General features: G+C 42.3%; 1 protein-coding gene and 1 pseudogene across 1 annotated transcript; both read left to right on the top strand.

The window, feature by feature from the left end:
• Positions 1–1,139: 1,139 nt before the first annotated feature.
• LOC139572769 (toll-like receptor 12) lies at positions 1,140–15,996 on the top strand (annotated as a pseudogene).
• Positions 15,997–16,180: 184 nt separating this feature from the next.
• On the top strand, positions 16,181–17,561 carry LOC139572768 (protein S100-A11-like). Its single transcript, XM_071395526.1, has 3 exons — positions 16,181–16,273; positions 16,572–16,702; positions 17,260–17,561. The coding sequence occupies exons 2-3, from the start codon at positions 16,574–16,576 to the stop codon at positions 17,392–17,394; spliced, it is 264 nt and encodes an 87-aa protein (XP_071251627.1). The 5' UTR covers positions 16,181–16,273; positions 16,572–16,573; the 3' UTR covers positions 17,395–17,561.
• The last annotated feature ends 419 nt before the right edge of the window (positions 17,562–17,980 follow it).

Genomic DNA, 17,980 nt, shown 5'->3' with positions numbered 1-17,980 from the left:
TCTGTTCTGTCCATTTACAGGTCTGTTCTGTCCATGTACAGGTCTGTTCTGTCCATTACAGGTCTGTTCTGTCCATTACAGGTCTGTTCTGTCCATTACAGGTCTGTTCTGTCCATGTACAGGTCTGTTCTGTCCATGTACAGGTCTGTTCTGTCCATTACAGGTCTGTTCTGTCCGTTACAGGTCTGTTCTGTCCATTTACAGGTCTGTTCTGTCCATTACAGGTCTGTTCTGTCCATTACAGGTCTGTTCTGTCCATTACAGGTCTGTTCTGTCCATGTACAGGTCTGTTCTGTCCATGTACAGGTCTGTTCTGTCCATTACAGGTCTGTTCTGTCCATTTACAGGTCTGTTCTGTCCATTTACAGGTCTGTTCTGTCCATTTACAGGTCTGTTCTGTCCATTACAGGTCTGTTCTGTCCATTTACAGGTCTGTTCTGTCCATTACAGGTCTGTTCTGTCCATTTACAGGTCTGTTCTGTCCATTTACAGGTCTGTTCTGTCCATTACAGGTCTGTTCTGTCCATTTACAGGTCTGTTCTGTCCATTACAGGTCTGTTCTGTCCATTACAGGTCTGTCCATGTACAGGTCTGTTCTGTCCATTACAGGTCTGTTCTGTCCATTACAGGTCTGTTCTGTCCATTACAGGTCTGTTCTGTCCATTACAGGTCTGTTCTGTCCATTACAGGTCTGTTCTGTCCATTACAGGTCTGTTCTGTCCATTGCAGGTCTGTTCTGTCCATTACAGGTCTGTTCTGTCCATTTACAGGTCTGTTCTGTCCATTACAGGTCTGTTCTGTCCATTACAGGTCTGTCCATGTACAGGTCTGTTCTGTCCATTACAGGTCTGTTCTGTCCATTACAGGTCTGGTAATTCACTTTTAGCACTTCACAGCAACAGTGAACCTCTGACTATTTTAAACCTGCACAACAACTTTTGCAGTAAAGACATTGTTTTCACTTCCCTTTTCTCAAGACATATTTAAAGGTTGTTCTCTAGTATTCTGCACCAGACTGTAGCTGTCTAGGTGTCGACAGAAGTACTGTAAGCAGAAGTATAGATCTCTCCCTCCATAGAAGCACAGAGGTCTGGCAAAGGAAGACATCGTTTTTAAACACGGAACACTGAGGTGAGCAGTCCTATTTCATTTTGACTGTCCTATTCTTCACTTGTAAAGTCCATTTTAGTTTCCTATCAGCTGGTATGTACTTGGTATTTAATGATTGTTAATTAGGTGTTGTTTTTTAAGGGGTGGATCAGCTTAATATTGCGTAAAGAATGTTGCTTCCAATGTAATTGTCTGCATCATTTCCAATCCCCGAACCTATATACATTTTACAGATCCCGTGTGTTTTACATTGTTTATCTTGTTATTAGTCCCGTCCTTCAGCTCCATTCAACCCCTCCCATCTATCTCTCAACACCATCCATTTCTAATTTCTGTTTGCCATATATTTTTCAACTGTGCTGTGATGCTTCACAAAATAATTGAACCTTCCTATTCTCATAGCTTCTACAGATTGTAAATTAAAAATAAACATTTTTGCTAAAATAATTATTATACACTGCTCAAAAAAATAAAGGGAACACTAAAATAACACATCCTAGATCTGAATGAATGAAACATTCTTATTAAATACTTTTTTCTTTACATAGTTGAATGTGCTGACTACAAAATCACACAAAAATTATCAATGGAAATCAAATTTATCAACCCATGGAGGTCTGGATTTGGAGTCACACTCAAAATTGAAGTGGAAAACCACACTACAGGCTGATCCAACTTTGATGTAATGTCCTTAAAACAAGTCAAAATGAGGCTCAGTAGTGTGTGTGGCCTCCACGTGCCTGTATGACCTCCCTACAACGCCTGGGCATGCTCCTGATGAGGTGGCGGATGGTCTCCTGAGGGATCTCCTCCCAGACCTGGACTAAAGCATCCGCCAACTCCTGGACAGTCTGTGGTGCAACGTGGCGTTGGTGGATGGAGCGAGACATGTTGCCTCAGATGTGCTCAATTGGATTCAGGTCTGGGGAACGGGCGGGCCAGTAAGAAAATTACAACCAATGAATTGGTTGTAATTTTGGGTAGAGCAGACATTTCCATATGTCTGTGTTAGCTGCATGTGTGACAACTCCACCAGTCCTAGTTATGATATCATTCACTAAAATTATACCTTTTTTTTATTTTTTCTTCGATAACTAGTTTTTATCAATTAGTATATTTGAATTTAACCACAATATTTGTTGTACTATTTGTTCCGTCCTTTCAGGTGGATTAAACTGATATTGCAACCAACTTTCTAAGGCTTGTTTAAAAAATAAAGATATTTTGGAGATTATTTCCTTTTCAAACAACCGAAGTGAGCAGGTGTAATCTGAATAAAGGGAAAAAGGCCATTCTTGAACATAGGATGAGACATTCGTACCAATTTACTAGAGAACCAGTTTGGATCTAAGTATAACTTTTGTATGACTGATGCCTTTAGTGAGATGTCTAATGCTTTAATATTTAATCATTTCTAGGCCCTTTTAATTTTATCTGGCTTGCCGTTCCAAATAAAATTGAATATTTTTTGTTCATATAATTTAAAAAGCAGGTCAGTAGGTGTAGGCAAAACCATAAGCAAATAGGTAAACTGTGATATGACTAAAGGGTGATTTTTCCACAAATAGACAGGTATTTTCCTTTCCATGGTAGCAAGATCTTATCTATTTTTGCTAACTTTCTATAAAAATTTATTGGAGTGAGATCATTTCTTTCTTTTGGGATTTGTATACCGAGTATGTCCACATCTCCGTCAGACCATTTAATTGGTAAACTACATGGTAATGTAAAATGTGCATTTTTTTAGTGATCCAATACGTAATATGGTACATTTATCATAACTTGGTTTTAATCCAGAGAGGATAGCAAAAGTATCTAGATCCTCTAAGAGGCCGTGGAGAGACTCTAATTGTGGTTTTAAAAGAAAACATGAATCATCAGCGTACAATTAGTTTTTAAGCCACGGATATCTAATCCCTTAATATTATTGTTTGATCTAATATTAACAGCTGTTAATTAGGTGTTTGTTATAAGGATCATGTTATTACTGTATGCCATGTAGTTCTAATAAATAGTGTGCTGTAACATAAATGTTCTGTGTTTCATTTAGGTCTAACACCAAGAATGACATTTGTGTTTTGGGTGTGGAGGCCCAGTGTGAGTGTGCTGCTGCTCTTGTGTGTGTGTGACGGAGCAGAGGGGGTGATCAGGCGTCACTGTGACTGCTATGAGGAGGATATGTATGTACAGAAAGACATCGGAGGGTTCATACAGTGTTTCCTTAAGCCTGGCCTGGGACCCTATGCTGAGTGCACAGAGATCACTGACCTCAGGTAGGTTACATACAACCAGGACAATAGAACAGAGATCACTGACCTCAGGTAGGTTACATACAACCAGGACAATAGAACAGAGATCACTGACCTCAGGTAGGTTACATACAACCAGGACAATAGAACAGAGATCACTGACCTCAGGTAGGTTACATACAACCAGGACAATAGAACAGAGATCACTGACCTCAGGTAGGTTACATACAACCAGGACAATAGAACAGAGATCACTGACCTCAGGTAGGTTACATACAACCAGGACAATAGAACAGAGATCACTGACCTCAGGTAGGTTACATACAACCAGGACAATAGAACAGAGATCACTGACCTCAGGTAGGTTACATACAACCAGGACAATAGAACAGAGATCACTGACCTCAGGTAGGTTACATACAACCAGGACAATAGAACAGAGATCACTGACCTCAGGTAGGTTACATACAACCAGGACAATAGAACAGAGATAAGAACTATACAATATTACATTCAATTCAATTTTATTTTATATAGCCCTTCGTACATCAGCTAATATCTCGAAGTGCTGTACAGACACCCAGCCTAAAACCCCAAACAGCTAGTAATGCAGGTGTAGAAGCACGGTGTACATCCTCATACAGTCTATAGTTTGTAGTCGGATATGCTCTGTGGGCAAACACAGGGGGAGACCAGTCTTGAAAAAGCCTGTGTATGTATGTGTGTGTATGTATGTATGTATGTATGTACAGTGGGGAGAACAAGTATTTGATACACTGCCGATTTTGCAGGTTTTCCTACTTACAAAGCATGTAGAGGTCTGTAATTTTTATCATAGGTACACTTCAACTATGAGAGACGGAATCTAAAACAAAAATCCAGAAAATCACATTGTATGATTTTTAAGTAATTAATTTGCATTTTATTGCATGACATAAGTATTTGATACATCAGAAAAGCAGAACTTAATATTTGGTACAGAAACCTTTGTTTGCAATTACAGAGATCATACGTTTCCTGTAGTTCTTGACTAGGTTTGCACACACTGCAGCAGGGATTTTGGCCCACTCCTCCCTACAGATCTTCTCCAGATCCTTCAGGTTTCGGGGCTGTCGCTGGGCAATACGGACTTTCAGCTCCCTCCAAAGATTTTCTATTGGGTTCAGGTCTGGAGACTGGCTAGGCCACTCCAGGACCGTGAGATGCTTCTTACGGAGCCACTCCTTAGTTGCCATGGCTGTGTGCTTCGTGTCGTTGTCATGCTGGAAGACCCAGCCACGACCCATCTTCAATGCTCTTACTGAGGGAAGGAGGTTGTTGGCCAAGATCTCGCGATACATGGCCCCATCCATCCTCCCCTCAATACGGTGCAGTCGTCCTGTCCCCTTTGCAGAAAAGCATCCCCAAAGAATGATGTTTCCACCTCCATGCTTCACGGTTGGGATGGTGTTCTTGGGGTTGTACTCATACTTCTTCTTCCTCCAAACACGGCGAGTGGAGTTAGACCAAAAAGCTCTATTTTTGTCTCATCAGACCACATGACCTTCTTCCATTCCTCCTCTGGATCATCCAGATGGTCATTGGCAAACTTCAGACGGGCCTGGACATGCACTGGCTTAAGCAGGGGGACCTTGCGTGCGCTGCAGGATTTTAATCCATGACGGCGTAGTGTGTTACTAATGGTTTTCTTTGAGACTGTGGTCCCAGCTCTCTTCAGGTCATTGACCAGGTCCTGCCGTGTAGTTCTGGGCTGATCCCTCACCTTCCTCATGATCATTGATGCCCCACGAGGTGAAATCTTGCATGGAGCCCCAGACCGAGGGTGATTGACCGTCATCTTGAACTTCTTCCATTTTCTAATAATTGCGCCAACAGTTGTTTCCTTCTCACCAAGCTGCTTGCCTATTGTCCTGTAGCCCATCCCAGCCTTGTGCAGGTCTACAATTTTATCCCTGATGTCCTTACACAGCTCTCTGGTCTTGGCCATTGTGGAGAGGTTGGAATCTGTTTGATTGAGTGTGTGGACAGGTGTCTTTTATACAGGTAACGAGTTCAAACAGGTGCAGTTAATACAGGCAATGAGTGGAGAACAGGAGGGCTTCTTAAAGAAAAACTAACAGGTCTGTGAGAGCCGGAATTCTTACTGGTTGGTAGGTGATCAAATACTTATGTCATGCAATAAAATGCAAATTAATTATTTAAAAATCATACAATGTGATTTTCTGGATTTTTGTTTTAGATTCCGTCTCTCACAGTTGAAGTGTACCTATGATAAAAATGACAGACCTCTACATGCTTTGTAAGTAGGAAAACCTGCAAAATCGGCAGTGTATCAAATACTTGTTCTCCCCACTGTATGTATATAGAGTGTGCAAATCTGTCATCAAGGCAAAGGGTGGCTACTTTGAAGAATCTCAAATATAAAATGTATTTTGATTTGTTTAACACTTTTTTGGTTATGACATGATTCCATATGTGTTATTTCATAGTTTTGATGTCTTCACTATTATTCTACAATTGTAACGTCTGTTTCCAACTCGCACTCTCAAACACGTAGATCCCCTGAACGCAGCTCACTCTCCAGATCCCAATCACCTGAACTCTGATCACCTGTTCACACACCTGTATGTCATTTACACACACTATTTAGTTCAGTTCTTTGCACCCCATCATTGTGAGGTATTGTTTGTTTTGATTCACTTTTCAATTCGGGGCTCTGGTGTTTTCCGTATTAGTCCTCCGGTGTACCATAGTTTTGGCCATCCTCACTAACGACGCCTTTTAGCCTATTCCCTGCTTGTACTGTACGCCTGATCTCCTGCACTACGTCATTAGCCTTCTCCATGCCTGTACTGTTGCCTTTTTGGACCCCCTGTGTATGACCTTCTGCCTGCCCCTGGACCCAGCTACCTGCCTCCTCCTGTGGTCCTTTACAAATTAACACCAGCTGCGCCCTGCGCTTGAAACCAGCTCTCTGTCTCCCATTGTATTCATTACAACAATGAAGAAAATAGTTAAAATATAGAAAAACCCTTGAATGAGTAGGTGTGTTCAAACTTTAGACTGGTACTGTGTGTGTATGTATATATAATATAAAGAATCAATCACTAATCTTATCTTTCGTTATCTCAGGTCTGGGCTGGAGGAGGTGTTTCCTGATGTGCGTTCTCCTCCCTGCCTGTAGACTCCTTCTCTCACATTCCCCTGCTGGAGCACCTCTATTTGGATGGCTCACACCTGGCAAAGGTACACTTGGTTTCTGATCTGACTCATCAGACTCAAAGGAGTTGGATAAAGCATAAACAGACTGGTAACCAAGCAGTTGTAATATATAATAATATATGCCATTTAGCAGACACTTTTGTCCACATCACCAACAAACTAACATGGTCCAAGCACAATAAGACAGCTGTGAAGAGGGCACAACAAAACCTATTCCCCCTCAGGAGACTGAAAAGATTTGGCATGGGTCCTCAGATCCTCAAAAGGTTCTACAGCTGCACCAGCGAGAAAATCCTGAGTTTTTGCATCACTGCCTGGTATGGCAACTGCTCGGCCTCCAACCGCAAGGCATTATAGAGGGTAGTGCGTACGGCCCAGTACCTCACTGAGGCCAAGCTGCCTGCCATCCAGGACCTCTATACTAGAGGAATGCCCTAAACATTGTCAAAGACTCCATCCACCCTAGTCATAGACTGTTCTCTCACAACGCTGGTCCCCTCTGTTATAATCTATGCATAGTCACTTTAATAACTCTACCTACATGTACATGTTACCTCAATTACCTGGACTAACCGGTGCCCCCGCACATTGACTCTGTACCGGTACCCCCCTGTATATAGTCTCGCTATTGTTATTTTACTGCTGTCTTTAATTACTTGTTACTTTAATTTCTTATTCTTTTTTTTTCTTTTTCTGTATTGTTGGTTAGGGGCTCGTGTGTAAACATTTCACTGTAAGGTCTACACCTGTTATTATCGCAGCATGTGACTAAACAGTTTGATTTGAAAGCGACTTACAGTCATGCATTCATACATTTTACGTATGGGTGTTCCCAGGAATGGAATCCACTATCCTGCCGTTACTAGTGCCATGCTCTACCTACTGAGCTACAGGACTCCTATTGATCTTTTGAATGTGAAAATTAATTGCCATGACTATGAACAACAAATGATCACAGGAACAGATCTGTCAACCAGGCTAATGTTGTAATATGCTAACCCTGACTCTGTAGGTGTGGTCCTGGTCTGAGGCAACTGTCTGACTTCTGAGGATCTGTCTGGTATGGACCTGGGGTTCTGGACTGGTACCGGTCAGTTACAGGGTCTGATGATGGTCCTGACCAAGCTGACCAATGCCTCGTTCTGCTCTGCAGGGGGAGGGAGGGTGTGGAACCTCACCTCTCTCATTCTCCATGACAACCACCTCACTGAGATCACCACTGATCAGGTCAGTCTGTGTCACTTCTGTTTAATGTCTATACCTCAACTAACTGAGATACAATAACTTTGCTGACAAATGTATTTGACTTGAGATATTTGTATGATGCTATATAAAATCAGTATGGCGATGAGTATGATGTTTGTCATGATCATTCTCAGTTCTCCTGTATGCCCCTGCTGGAGCGTTTGGATCTGAGTGGGAACCATATCTCCTCCCTGGCCCACCGGGCTCTCCAGGGGATGCCGCTCCTCCGCGTCCTCGACCTCACCCACAACAAAATCTCCCTGCTGGGAGAAGACGACTTTCAGGGCCTGCCTGCTCTAGAGGTCAGATCAGGATATTTGTGTTGATGTGGTAACTGCTATATGTTTGGAGGGGAAACAGATTATGGTAATCAATTATTGATCATGTGACTGTAGGTTCTCCTCCTGGAAGGGAACAAGATCTCGGGGGGCATCGCTCATGGGGTGTTCCGTAGACAGCATCGACTCCAAGACCTCAGCCTGGGAGAGATAGACATTATCTACCAGCTCTACCTCAACATGCTGTTCCTGGGCTTCACCACCAAGCTCCAGCACCTCCTCATCGACACAGGCCCAGGAACCTACCTCACCGTAGGCCATGTTCCCGCTCCTGAGTTCCCCATGGTCCTGGAACTCAGAGGGAAGATGATCCAGTCCTCTGACTGTGACAACAACATGTTCCCCATGGTCCGAGAGCTGAAGGTGGGCCAGGATGAGGAGTTACTCTGTGTTGTATCTCAATGTGATGTCTAGCAGTAATCTTCAACCATGGTCCTGGCGGAAGGTAAGGTGTACATGCTATTGCTCCATCCTCCAGTACTAACACACTTCCCACTGGGCAAAAACTAATTGAATCAATGTTCTTTCCACATCATTTCAAGCAACAACAATGTATCTGTAATGATGATGAATCAAAGTGGAAAACTGATTGGATTTGCAAAAAGTCATCAACCTAAGAACATTTAGTATTTTCTTCACCAAACTTTAAATCTAATGACATGGTGACATTTGTTGTTGATTTCATGTTCAATTCACATTAGTTGACAAGTCAACCAAATGATGTCTGTGCCCAGTGGGTTGGTTCACCTGATCAACTTATATCAAGCTGTGGTTCCACAGGACCAGGATTGAAGAACACTGCTTTATAGCTAAGCAGCAGATCTTGTTCAGGAAAATGTATCATACTGGTAGCTATCAAATCAAATTTTATTTGTCACATACACATGGTTAGCAGATGTTAATGCGAGTGTAGCGAAATGCTTGTGCTTCTAGTTCCGACAATGCAGTAATAACCAACAAGTAATCTAACCTAACAATTCCACAACTACTACCTTATACACACAAGTGTAAAGGGATAAAGAATATGTACATAAATATATATGAATGAGTGATGGTACAGAACGGCATAGGCAAGATGCAGTAGATGGTATAGTGTACAGTATATACATATGAGATGAGTAATGTAGGGTATATAAACATAAAGTGGCATAGTTTAAAGTGGCTAGTGATACATGTATTACATAAAGATGGCAAGATGCAGTAGATGATATAGAGTACAGTATATACATATGCATATGAGTTGAGTAATGTAGGGTATGTAAACATTATATTAAGTGGCATTGTTTAAAGTGGCTAGTGATACATTTTTACATAAATTTCCATCAATTCCCATTATTAAAGTGGCTGGAGTTGAGTCAGTATGTTGGCAGCGGCCACTAAATGTTAGTGGTGGCTGTTTAACAGTCTGATGGCCTTGAGATAGAAGCTGTTTTTCAGTCTCTCGGTCCCTGCTTTGATGCACCTGTACTGACCTCGCCTTCTGGATAGTCAGATAAGTTTCTGCTACTGCCAATTCATGTTATTGTCATGCCTCAACAACGTTGTGCTGAAGGACTTGGCTGCAGCAGACACTGATCTGGCTAGCTACCAGTAATTTTCCTGTAAACTTAGTAATACAAATATTCTGAAAATAGGTGGGCGAGGGAACAACATTTGACTGCAGAAACCTTTTCCTGGCCCCCTACTTCCTCAACCTGGAGTCGTTTGAGTTCTCAGCCAACCCTGAGAAGTTTGCCACCCCCTACACCACCATCAACCAGCTACGAAAGCTGAAGAGGCTCAAACTGACCAATCTCAACTTCTCCAACCACACAGACCCCAGTGTTACCTTCAGGAACCTGACAGAGCTCAGGAGCCTAGTGCTGATCAACTGTCGACTCCACTTCCTCACCAGGGTACTAACTAGCTATTGGTCCATCAATCGAATCCTTCATTGATTGATCGTTTCTCCAACCGCTTTTAGTTTCATGCCTACTGATAATGACCCTGGTGTCTCTACCTTCACACTGAGAGTCCTTAGATCCTTCTAGTGATGGCATCACGTGTTACTGCCAATGCTGTCTTCCACATTACTGTAACTCTCAATTCAATTCAATTCAAGGGGCTTTTTTGGCATGGGAAACATATGTTTACATTGCCAAAGCAAGTGAAATAGATAATAAACAATAAAAAATTGCATCACACTCACAAAAGTTTCAAAGAAATAGAGACATTTCATATTATGGCTATATACAGTGTTATAACGATGTGCAAATAGTTAAAGAACAAAAGGGAAAATAAATAAACATAAATATGGGTTGTACAACCCCTTTTCTTGTGGAAACAGTTCACAAATCTTGCTGCTGTGATGGCACACTGTGGGCAGTGTCTCCTCTTGAGAACCAGGTCTGCCTATGGCGACCTCTCAATAGCAAGGCTATGCTCACTGAGTCTGTACATAATCAAAGCTTTCCTTAATTTTGGTTCAGTCACAGTGGTCAGGTATTCTGCCACTGTGTACAGTCTGTTTAGGGCCAAATAGCATTCCAGTGTTTTGGTAAATTCTTTCCAATGTATCAAGTAAGTGTATTTTTGTTTTCTCATGATTTGGTTGGGTCTAATTGTGTTGCTGTCCTGGTGCTCTGTGGGGTCTGTTTGTGTTTGTGAACAGTGCCCCAGTACCAGCTTGCTTAGGGGTCTCTTCTCTGGGTTACTTTCTCTGTAGGTGATGGCTTTGTTATGGAAGGTTTGGGAATCACTTCCTTTTAGGTTATTGTGGAATTTAATTAGCGGGTATCGGCCTAATTCTGCTCTGCATGCACTATTTGATGTTTTACGTTGTACACAGAGAATGTTTTTGCAGAATTCTGATTGCAGAGTCTCAATTTGGTGTTTGTCCCATTTTGTGAATTCTTAGTTGGTGAGCGGACCCCAGACTTCACAACTATAAAGGGTTCTGTAACTGATTCAAGTATTTTAAAGCCAGTTCATAATTGGGATGTCGAATTTTATATTCCTTTTGATGGCGTAGAAGGCGCTTCTTGCCTTGTCTCTCACATCGTTCAGAACTTTGTGGAAGTTACCTGTGGTGCTGATGTTTAGGCCGAGGTAGGTATAGTTTTTTTGTGTGCTCCAGGGCAACAGCGTCTAATTTGAATTTGTTTTTGTGGTTCTGGCAACTGACCTTTTTTGGAACACCATTGTTTTTGTCTTACTGAGATTTACTGTCCGGGCTCAGGTCTGACAGAATCTGTGCAGAATATCTAGGTGCTGCTGTAGGCCCTCCTTGGTTGGTGACAGAAGCACCAGATCATCAGCAAACAATAAAAATTTGACTTCAGATCTCTCTCTTTCTCATTACTGTATCTCTATCTCCCTCTGTCTTTCTCTCCCTCCCTCACATTGTCATTACTGTATCTCTCTCTTTCTCTCCTCTTTCTTTCACCCCCTCTCCCTTTTCCTCCCTATTTCTTTCCCTCCCTCCCTCCCTCCCTCCCTCCCTCCCTCCCGTCCATGTTTACAGACCTGGTGTCTCTATGTGTGTTGAGGCTGTACAGTGAGAGCCCTCTGATCCTGTTGGAGGGGGTCTTCATTCCCCTGCTGTCTCTCTCCACGCTGGTCTTTGACCCGGTTGACTTCCGCTGTGACTGTTCCAACGGCTGGCTTCTGGACTGGGCCGACAACTCTCATAAAACACAGGTAGAACAAGTCAGGTCCAACTAAAGCTCTGATCTGCTGATAACATATAGATTATTGTTGATCAATAACAGGTAACAGTTTTTTACTAGGGATCATGTATTTATGTTTGATTTCTGGTCTTTAACGGGTGCTGTGAACAACAAATTATATTGATTAGAATCTTTCAACAACAGACAATTTATAGATTTTTGATAATTGACTTTAAGAGGTGGTGTTGACTAGGGTTGATACAGTATATTGATTACAGATGATTAATGATTGATTGGTTATGGATTCAGGTGGTGCTCCTGCAGCGACAGCAGTGCATTTGGCACTACCAGCGACTCAACTTCCTGTCCACCATGGAGCGCCTCTGCCAGACCGAAGACGACTTCCTGTCATACGTCTCCACAACGGCCGCTGTGTGCACCCTACTGTGCTTGGCGCTAGGATACCGCTTCCTCCGCTGGCCCTGTGTCGTTCTATTCTTTCGTCTGAGAGGATGGGTGGAGCGACGTGTGGGGAAGAGGTGGTGGAAGAGGAGAATGGGGGGACAGTGGGAGGAGCTGATAGAGGGGGAGGAGGTGAGGTATGATGCGTTTGTGTCGTGACGAGGCGTGGGTACTGGGAGAGATGGCCCCGATGCTAGAGGAGGAGGGGGGACTACGACTGTGTCTGCACCACCGAGGCTTTGAGGTGTGTGTGTGTGTGCGCGCGCGCTTCGACATGCAAGTGTGAGAATGGAGAATATGGTGCTATAATGGTACAACCACAAATACATTAGATTAGATTGATAAACAGCACCCAGCCTGTTGTGTCCTGTCCTGTCCCAGGTAGGGAAGGGCATCGTGGATAACATCGCTGAGAACATCTACTGCAGCAGGAGGATGGTGTGTTGACCAGACGCTACCTGAGGAGTGACTGGTGTGGCCTGGAGATGAGTGTGGCTACACACCGCCTGTTGTCTGAGCACAGCCACAGACTCATCCTCATCTTCCTAGAACCCATCTCCCCCTTCGAGCTGTCCGCCTTCCACAGGTAACACACACCAACTCATCTCCTGAATGGACTGAACTTAGAATGGAATACATTGTATATGAACAGTAATGATATGAACAGTAATGATATGAACAGTAATGATATGAACAGTAATGATATGAACAGTAACGATATGAACAGAAATTATATGAACAGAAATTATATGAACAGTAACGATATGAACAGTAACGATATGAACAGTAGTGATATGAACAGTAACGATATGAACAGAAATTATATGAACAGTAATGATATGAACAGTAATGATATGAACAGTAATGATATGAACATTAACGATATGAACAGTAACGATATGAACAGTAACGATATGAACAGTAGTGATATGAACAGTAACGATATGAACAGAAATTATATGAACAGTAACGATATGAACAGTAACGATATGAACAGAAATTATATGAACAGTAACGATATGAACAGTAACGATATGAACAGTAACGATATGAACAGTAATGATATGAACAGTAACGATATGAACAGTAATGATATGAACAGTAATGATATGAACAGTAACGATATGAACAGTAACGATATGAACAGTAATGATATGAACAGAAATGATATGAACAGTAATGATATGAACAGTAATGATATGAACAGTAATGATATGAACAGAAACGATATGAACAGTAACGATATGAACAGTAACGATATGAACAGTAACGATATGAACAGAATGACATGAACAGAAATTATGAACAGTAGTGATATGAACAGAATGATATGAACAGAATGATATGAACAGAAATGATATGAACAGTAGTGATATGAACAGTAGTGATATGAACAGTAATGATATGAACAGAAATTATGAACAGTAGTGATATGAACAGTAGTGATATGAACAGTAGTGATATGATGTACTGGGTGTTTGTGTTGCAGGCTGGCTAAGCTGGCCAGAACCTGAACCTACCTGGACTGGCCCCAGGGTGAGGACGAGAGGGTAACGTTCTGGGAGCATTTACGACGAAAGATCGCAGAGAGAGACGCAGACGAACTGGTGAGAGAAGGGGTCAGATCAGACACCATTTGTCCTGCTGTTCTCCTGAAAGTAATCTATTTCTATCTGAAGTGTAACCACTCCACTGTAATGAGTAACTTTGTAACTCAGTTACACAGAAGGTCAACCTGACCCTAGTACTGTTACAGTATATACCATACTGTATGTGTTTTCAAATGTCCTTTCATTCTACGTTCATGCAGCAGGAAGCATCCTGAAGTCATCTGCATGTTCCCTGCGATGTTCTACATTCTACGTTTAGAGAGATAGTGTTAGCTACTGATCTCAGATAAGGGTGACGTCAAGGGACTCCTTTCTGGACTTTTTTTTGCATAATATTTTGACATTGATTTCTTTGCCTTCCATTTATCAGACGCTCTTATCCAGAGCGAAAGTGTGGGGTTAAGTGGCTTGCTCAAGAGCACGTCGGCATATGTTTCACTTAGTCGGCTCTGGGATTCGAACCAGTAACCTTTTGGTTACTGGCCCAATGCTCTTAAACGCTAAGCTACCTTTCCTTCATCTCCTTTCTTTCATTCACTGATTGTTCAATTAACTGTTCTTGGATCTGTGCTGTGTGTATTTGAGCACAAAGACAACATTAATATGTTAAACATTCTCCCACGGAAACAACACATTTCAATTGGTTAGATATTGTTTCCAGTATATGACCATTTGTTTTAATACATGCTGCACTCTGTAACTCATTGATGCAATGTGATTTTACAGTAGCTTTATAGTGCAACACTCCTCCCATATGAAGCAGAGACCCACATAGTATAGCTGCTGTCAGCTATACTGACTAAAATGTGTATGTGTGTGCATGCTTGCAAGAGTCCTTGTCTGTGTGTGTGTTTGAAAGTGGTGTATGCTGTCTACCTGCCCTCTCCTCAGTAAGTACCAGGGCCTGTTCGTTCTAACCCTCTGCAGCAGAAGGACAGTGTGTCTTGTCATCACGAGACATCCATTGCTACAGGCTGAGAGATGAGGGTTAATAAGCCATTCTGGTCTGTGTGATAGCTGCTGACTAATCATGCTGATGATGCATTTCTACAGCTTTGCATGAATAAATGGGGGACGTGTCTTTTTAAGATTTGGAATAGTCTAAACCTTCAGACAAAGCCCTGTGTGTGTTTCATTTTCAAATACAAAAGCTAGAGTAGTGTTGGACAAATGTTTTTGTAGTTATATCCTCATCGCTCTGTTTGCTCAATTATTAAACTGACATTCAACTGCAATGGAATTAAACTGTGCATTTCCTGTGAGTGTGTGAGCATGAATGTATACGTGCATGATGTCACATCAAACCCCTCACTCAGTGGAGTTGGATTCAGACTCCTCTCTGTCTCATAAGTTGTGAGGTTAATGTCAGATATTGTTTGACTAGGAGAGGAGATGCCACTCATGCCAGAGGGTGGGAATAATTTGCTTCCCTTTGACTCTGGTCAGAATGAGAGACTCACGTAACTACACTCACAGTAAATCTGACTTTATAACACTGATGTTAGATTTGAATCAATACAGACTCATATCAATAGAATATTCTAAATGCAAGCCAAAGGGCGAAACATGCAATACACAATCCCTCATTTCTGCTGATGATGAAGTTGATTTGTCCCGCCCAAAGCGAAGTAAACCAGAAGAGCTGTTCTGAGAGGTTTTAGCATAAGCATAGCGACTTTTTACATTCATATGGCAGCCAGACAGGAAACCTGAGTGTTACATCAGCTGATATTGCATCAATGAGATCCTCACTCTACGTTAATATGGTGGTCTATTTAGTCCACCAGGTTCTGCACACACTTCCATGATGGCTGCCAAACACAAGCTATGCGCTGGTGTTCTTGGTGACGTACAGTACTATTGCTGTAACATGTCTGTTTTCTGCTTACCCACCAGCCACCACAGCCTCCACCTGTTAGGTTCTGTGTTTCCTTCCTGCAGGGTGATTGGTATAGCACACCTTGCTCTCTGGCTGTAATTAATATTAGCTTAATATTATGCATGCTCTAGCAGTGAGCTACCCCGAAGGAGCAGAGCCTAACGCCTAGACTAACGTATTGTAATCTTTAATAATAAATAGTTAAATGAACACGTGTGGTTTCCTGTCTGAAGGTGAGTGTTGTTCAGTGTTGTATAAATCCAATAATCACGTCATGGAAAGAAACCAGTGGTCAGTGTGGGGTCATTTAGCTTACACTATTACAGACACCTTAACCTTGAAGTGGACGGATTGGACGCCATGACATGAGAAACATTTACAAGAGATGAGGGGGGGGCTTGATTTTATGAAGAGGAGGTGAGTATAAGAGCGAGAAAGGGAGAGAAAAGCTTACCTTCACACATACCACCTCAACACACTCACCACCTCAGCCACCGGCAGCAGTGTCCAGGTGAGTTAATCATTCTAATCTACCTCCATATTTCTCTATAAGTTGAATATACATATTCTATCTCCCTCTCTGTTTAATGTTTCCATCTCCTGTCCTCCTGTCTCTTTCTCTCCTCCTCTGTAACACTTGCTGTTTTTCCTCAATGCTGTATTTGACCTGACTTGGTCTGTAGTATTTTATCTACGTATTTATATGATTTTTCAGTTCAATAACCTCTCCCCTGAGTCTGACTTGTATTCTGTTTAGTCCCATTAGAACACAACCTCTTCTCCATGCTTTCTTCCTGTTTCTCTGTCAGTGATGGAGTCAGCCATTGATGTACTCGTGTCCCAGTTCAAGGCGTTTGCTGGAAGTGATGGATCCTCAGACACACTGAGCAGAGATGAGTTCCAGAGCCTGGTCAAAACACAACTCCCCAACTTCGTTAAGGTAATTACATGTTAATTATACTGTGGTAACGTTTGAGTAATACTATAATAACCAGTGATCACCATCCCCTGCCCTGGTGGGCAGGCTTTTATTCCAGTCCAGCTATAATACAACTGATTCAGCTTGATGATTAGTGCTGGGCTGTAACAAAAGCATCCACCCTTTAGCTGGAGCGGGGTTGGTGAGCCACAACATCAGCTTGTGGTCCACTTCATTTCCTCTAGATGGAGACATAGACAGCACAGATGCCTCTTGTCCTTCCAACCTCTGCCTCCTGTGGTATATCAGTATGGCCATGCTAAAATAGACATTTGCATTTGTGCTTGTAAAGTGCTGTTCCGCCATCCTTTCTAGAATGGCCAAATAGTGACACCCAGCAAATAGCTTAATTTCCTTGTTCCCTTCTGATGACCTCAGATGGTAGAAAGGTTTCTTCTCGTCACATAGCTTTTCTGACAAGTATAATCAGATCAGTCAGTGTGGTTCTGAATCTGAGGAGAAGAGGAAAGGAAGCCTCTTAATTAGCGATTCTGACGGCCCTTATTGCCCCCCTGTAGAACGCTGGTGACCCAGCTGTCATCGACCGACTCATGGACTCAATTGACGAGAACAACGACGGAGAGCTCACCTTCCTGGAGTTCTGGCAGCTGATTGGACGACTAGCAAATCAACACGGCGGCTTTATCCAATAGGATGTCTCCATGTCTTGTTCTGTTACTACCATATAATTACAATGATAACTTATTCTAATCATATGGTTATCCCCATGTTGTGTTTCTAAATTGTCAAGTGTTTGCTAAAGCTATGGAGGATTGGTCCAGCAAAATAAAAACGTGGATGAATCATACAACTATAGTATCTATGACTACCTGACCTTACTCACTCTCTCCCTCTCTTTCTCTCTCCTCTCTCTCCCTTTCTGTCACAGCCAGAATTCCCTCCTTGTTTTGAGAGTATAATTATGTCTCGCCAAACTAGCCAGACTAAAACTAATACTGCATACACACACACACACACACAGAGAGCAGTGATGGCATCAGACTGTGTCTGCATTGTCTGTGTAAATTGAGAATGTAAGCAGAATTTATTCTGGCCCTGTTGTGAATGAGACTGCTAGTGTTTTCCAGGAGGTTGTACCTCTTGTCAAATGAACAGGAGGCTGTAAGACGGAAAGAGAAAAACACCATTGTTAAGTGTATAGGCACTAGGCAGGAGTAAAGAATTGTGGACATAGCCTGGATGTCAGTCTTGCAGTCTTACTGCTTCAGCCAATGATGA

This window comes from Salvelinus alpinus, chromosome 4 (assembly GCF_045679555.1).
Source record: "Salvelinus alpinus chromosome 4, SLU_Salpinus.1, whole genome shotgun sequence".
NCBI classification, from domain to species: Eukaryota; Metazoa; Chordata; class Actinopteri; order Salmoniformes; family Salmonidae; genus Salvelinus; species Salvelinus alpinus.
The sequence above is the reverse complement of the archived record's forward strand: the minus strand, read 5'-3'. Positions and strand labels throughout refer to the sequence as shown.

Excerpts from the sequence above, each read along its gene's own strand:
- LOC139572768 (XM_071395526.1), top strand. The coding sequence starts at position 16,574 with ATGGAGTCAGCCATTGATGTACTCGTGTCCCAGTTCAAGGCGTTTGCT. Across the intron at positions 16,703-17,259 it reads AACTCCCCAACTTCGTTAAG|AACGCTGGTGACCCAGCTGT; the intron begins GTAATTACATGT and ends GCCCCCCTGTAG.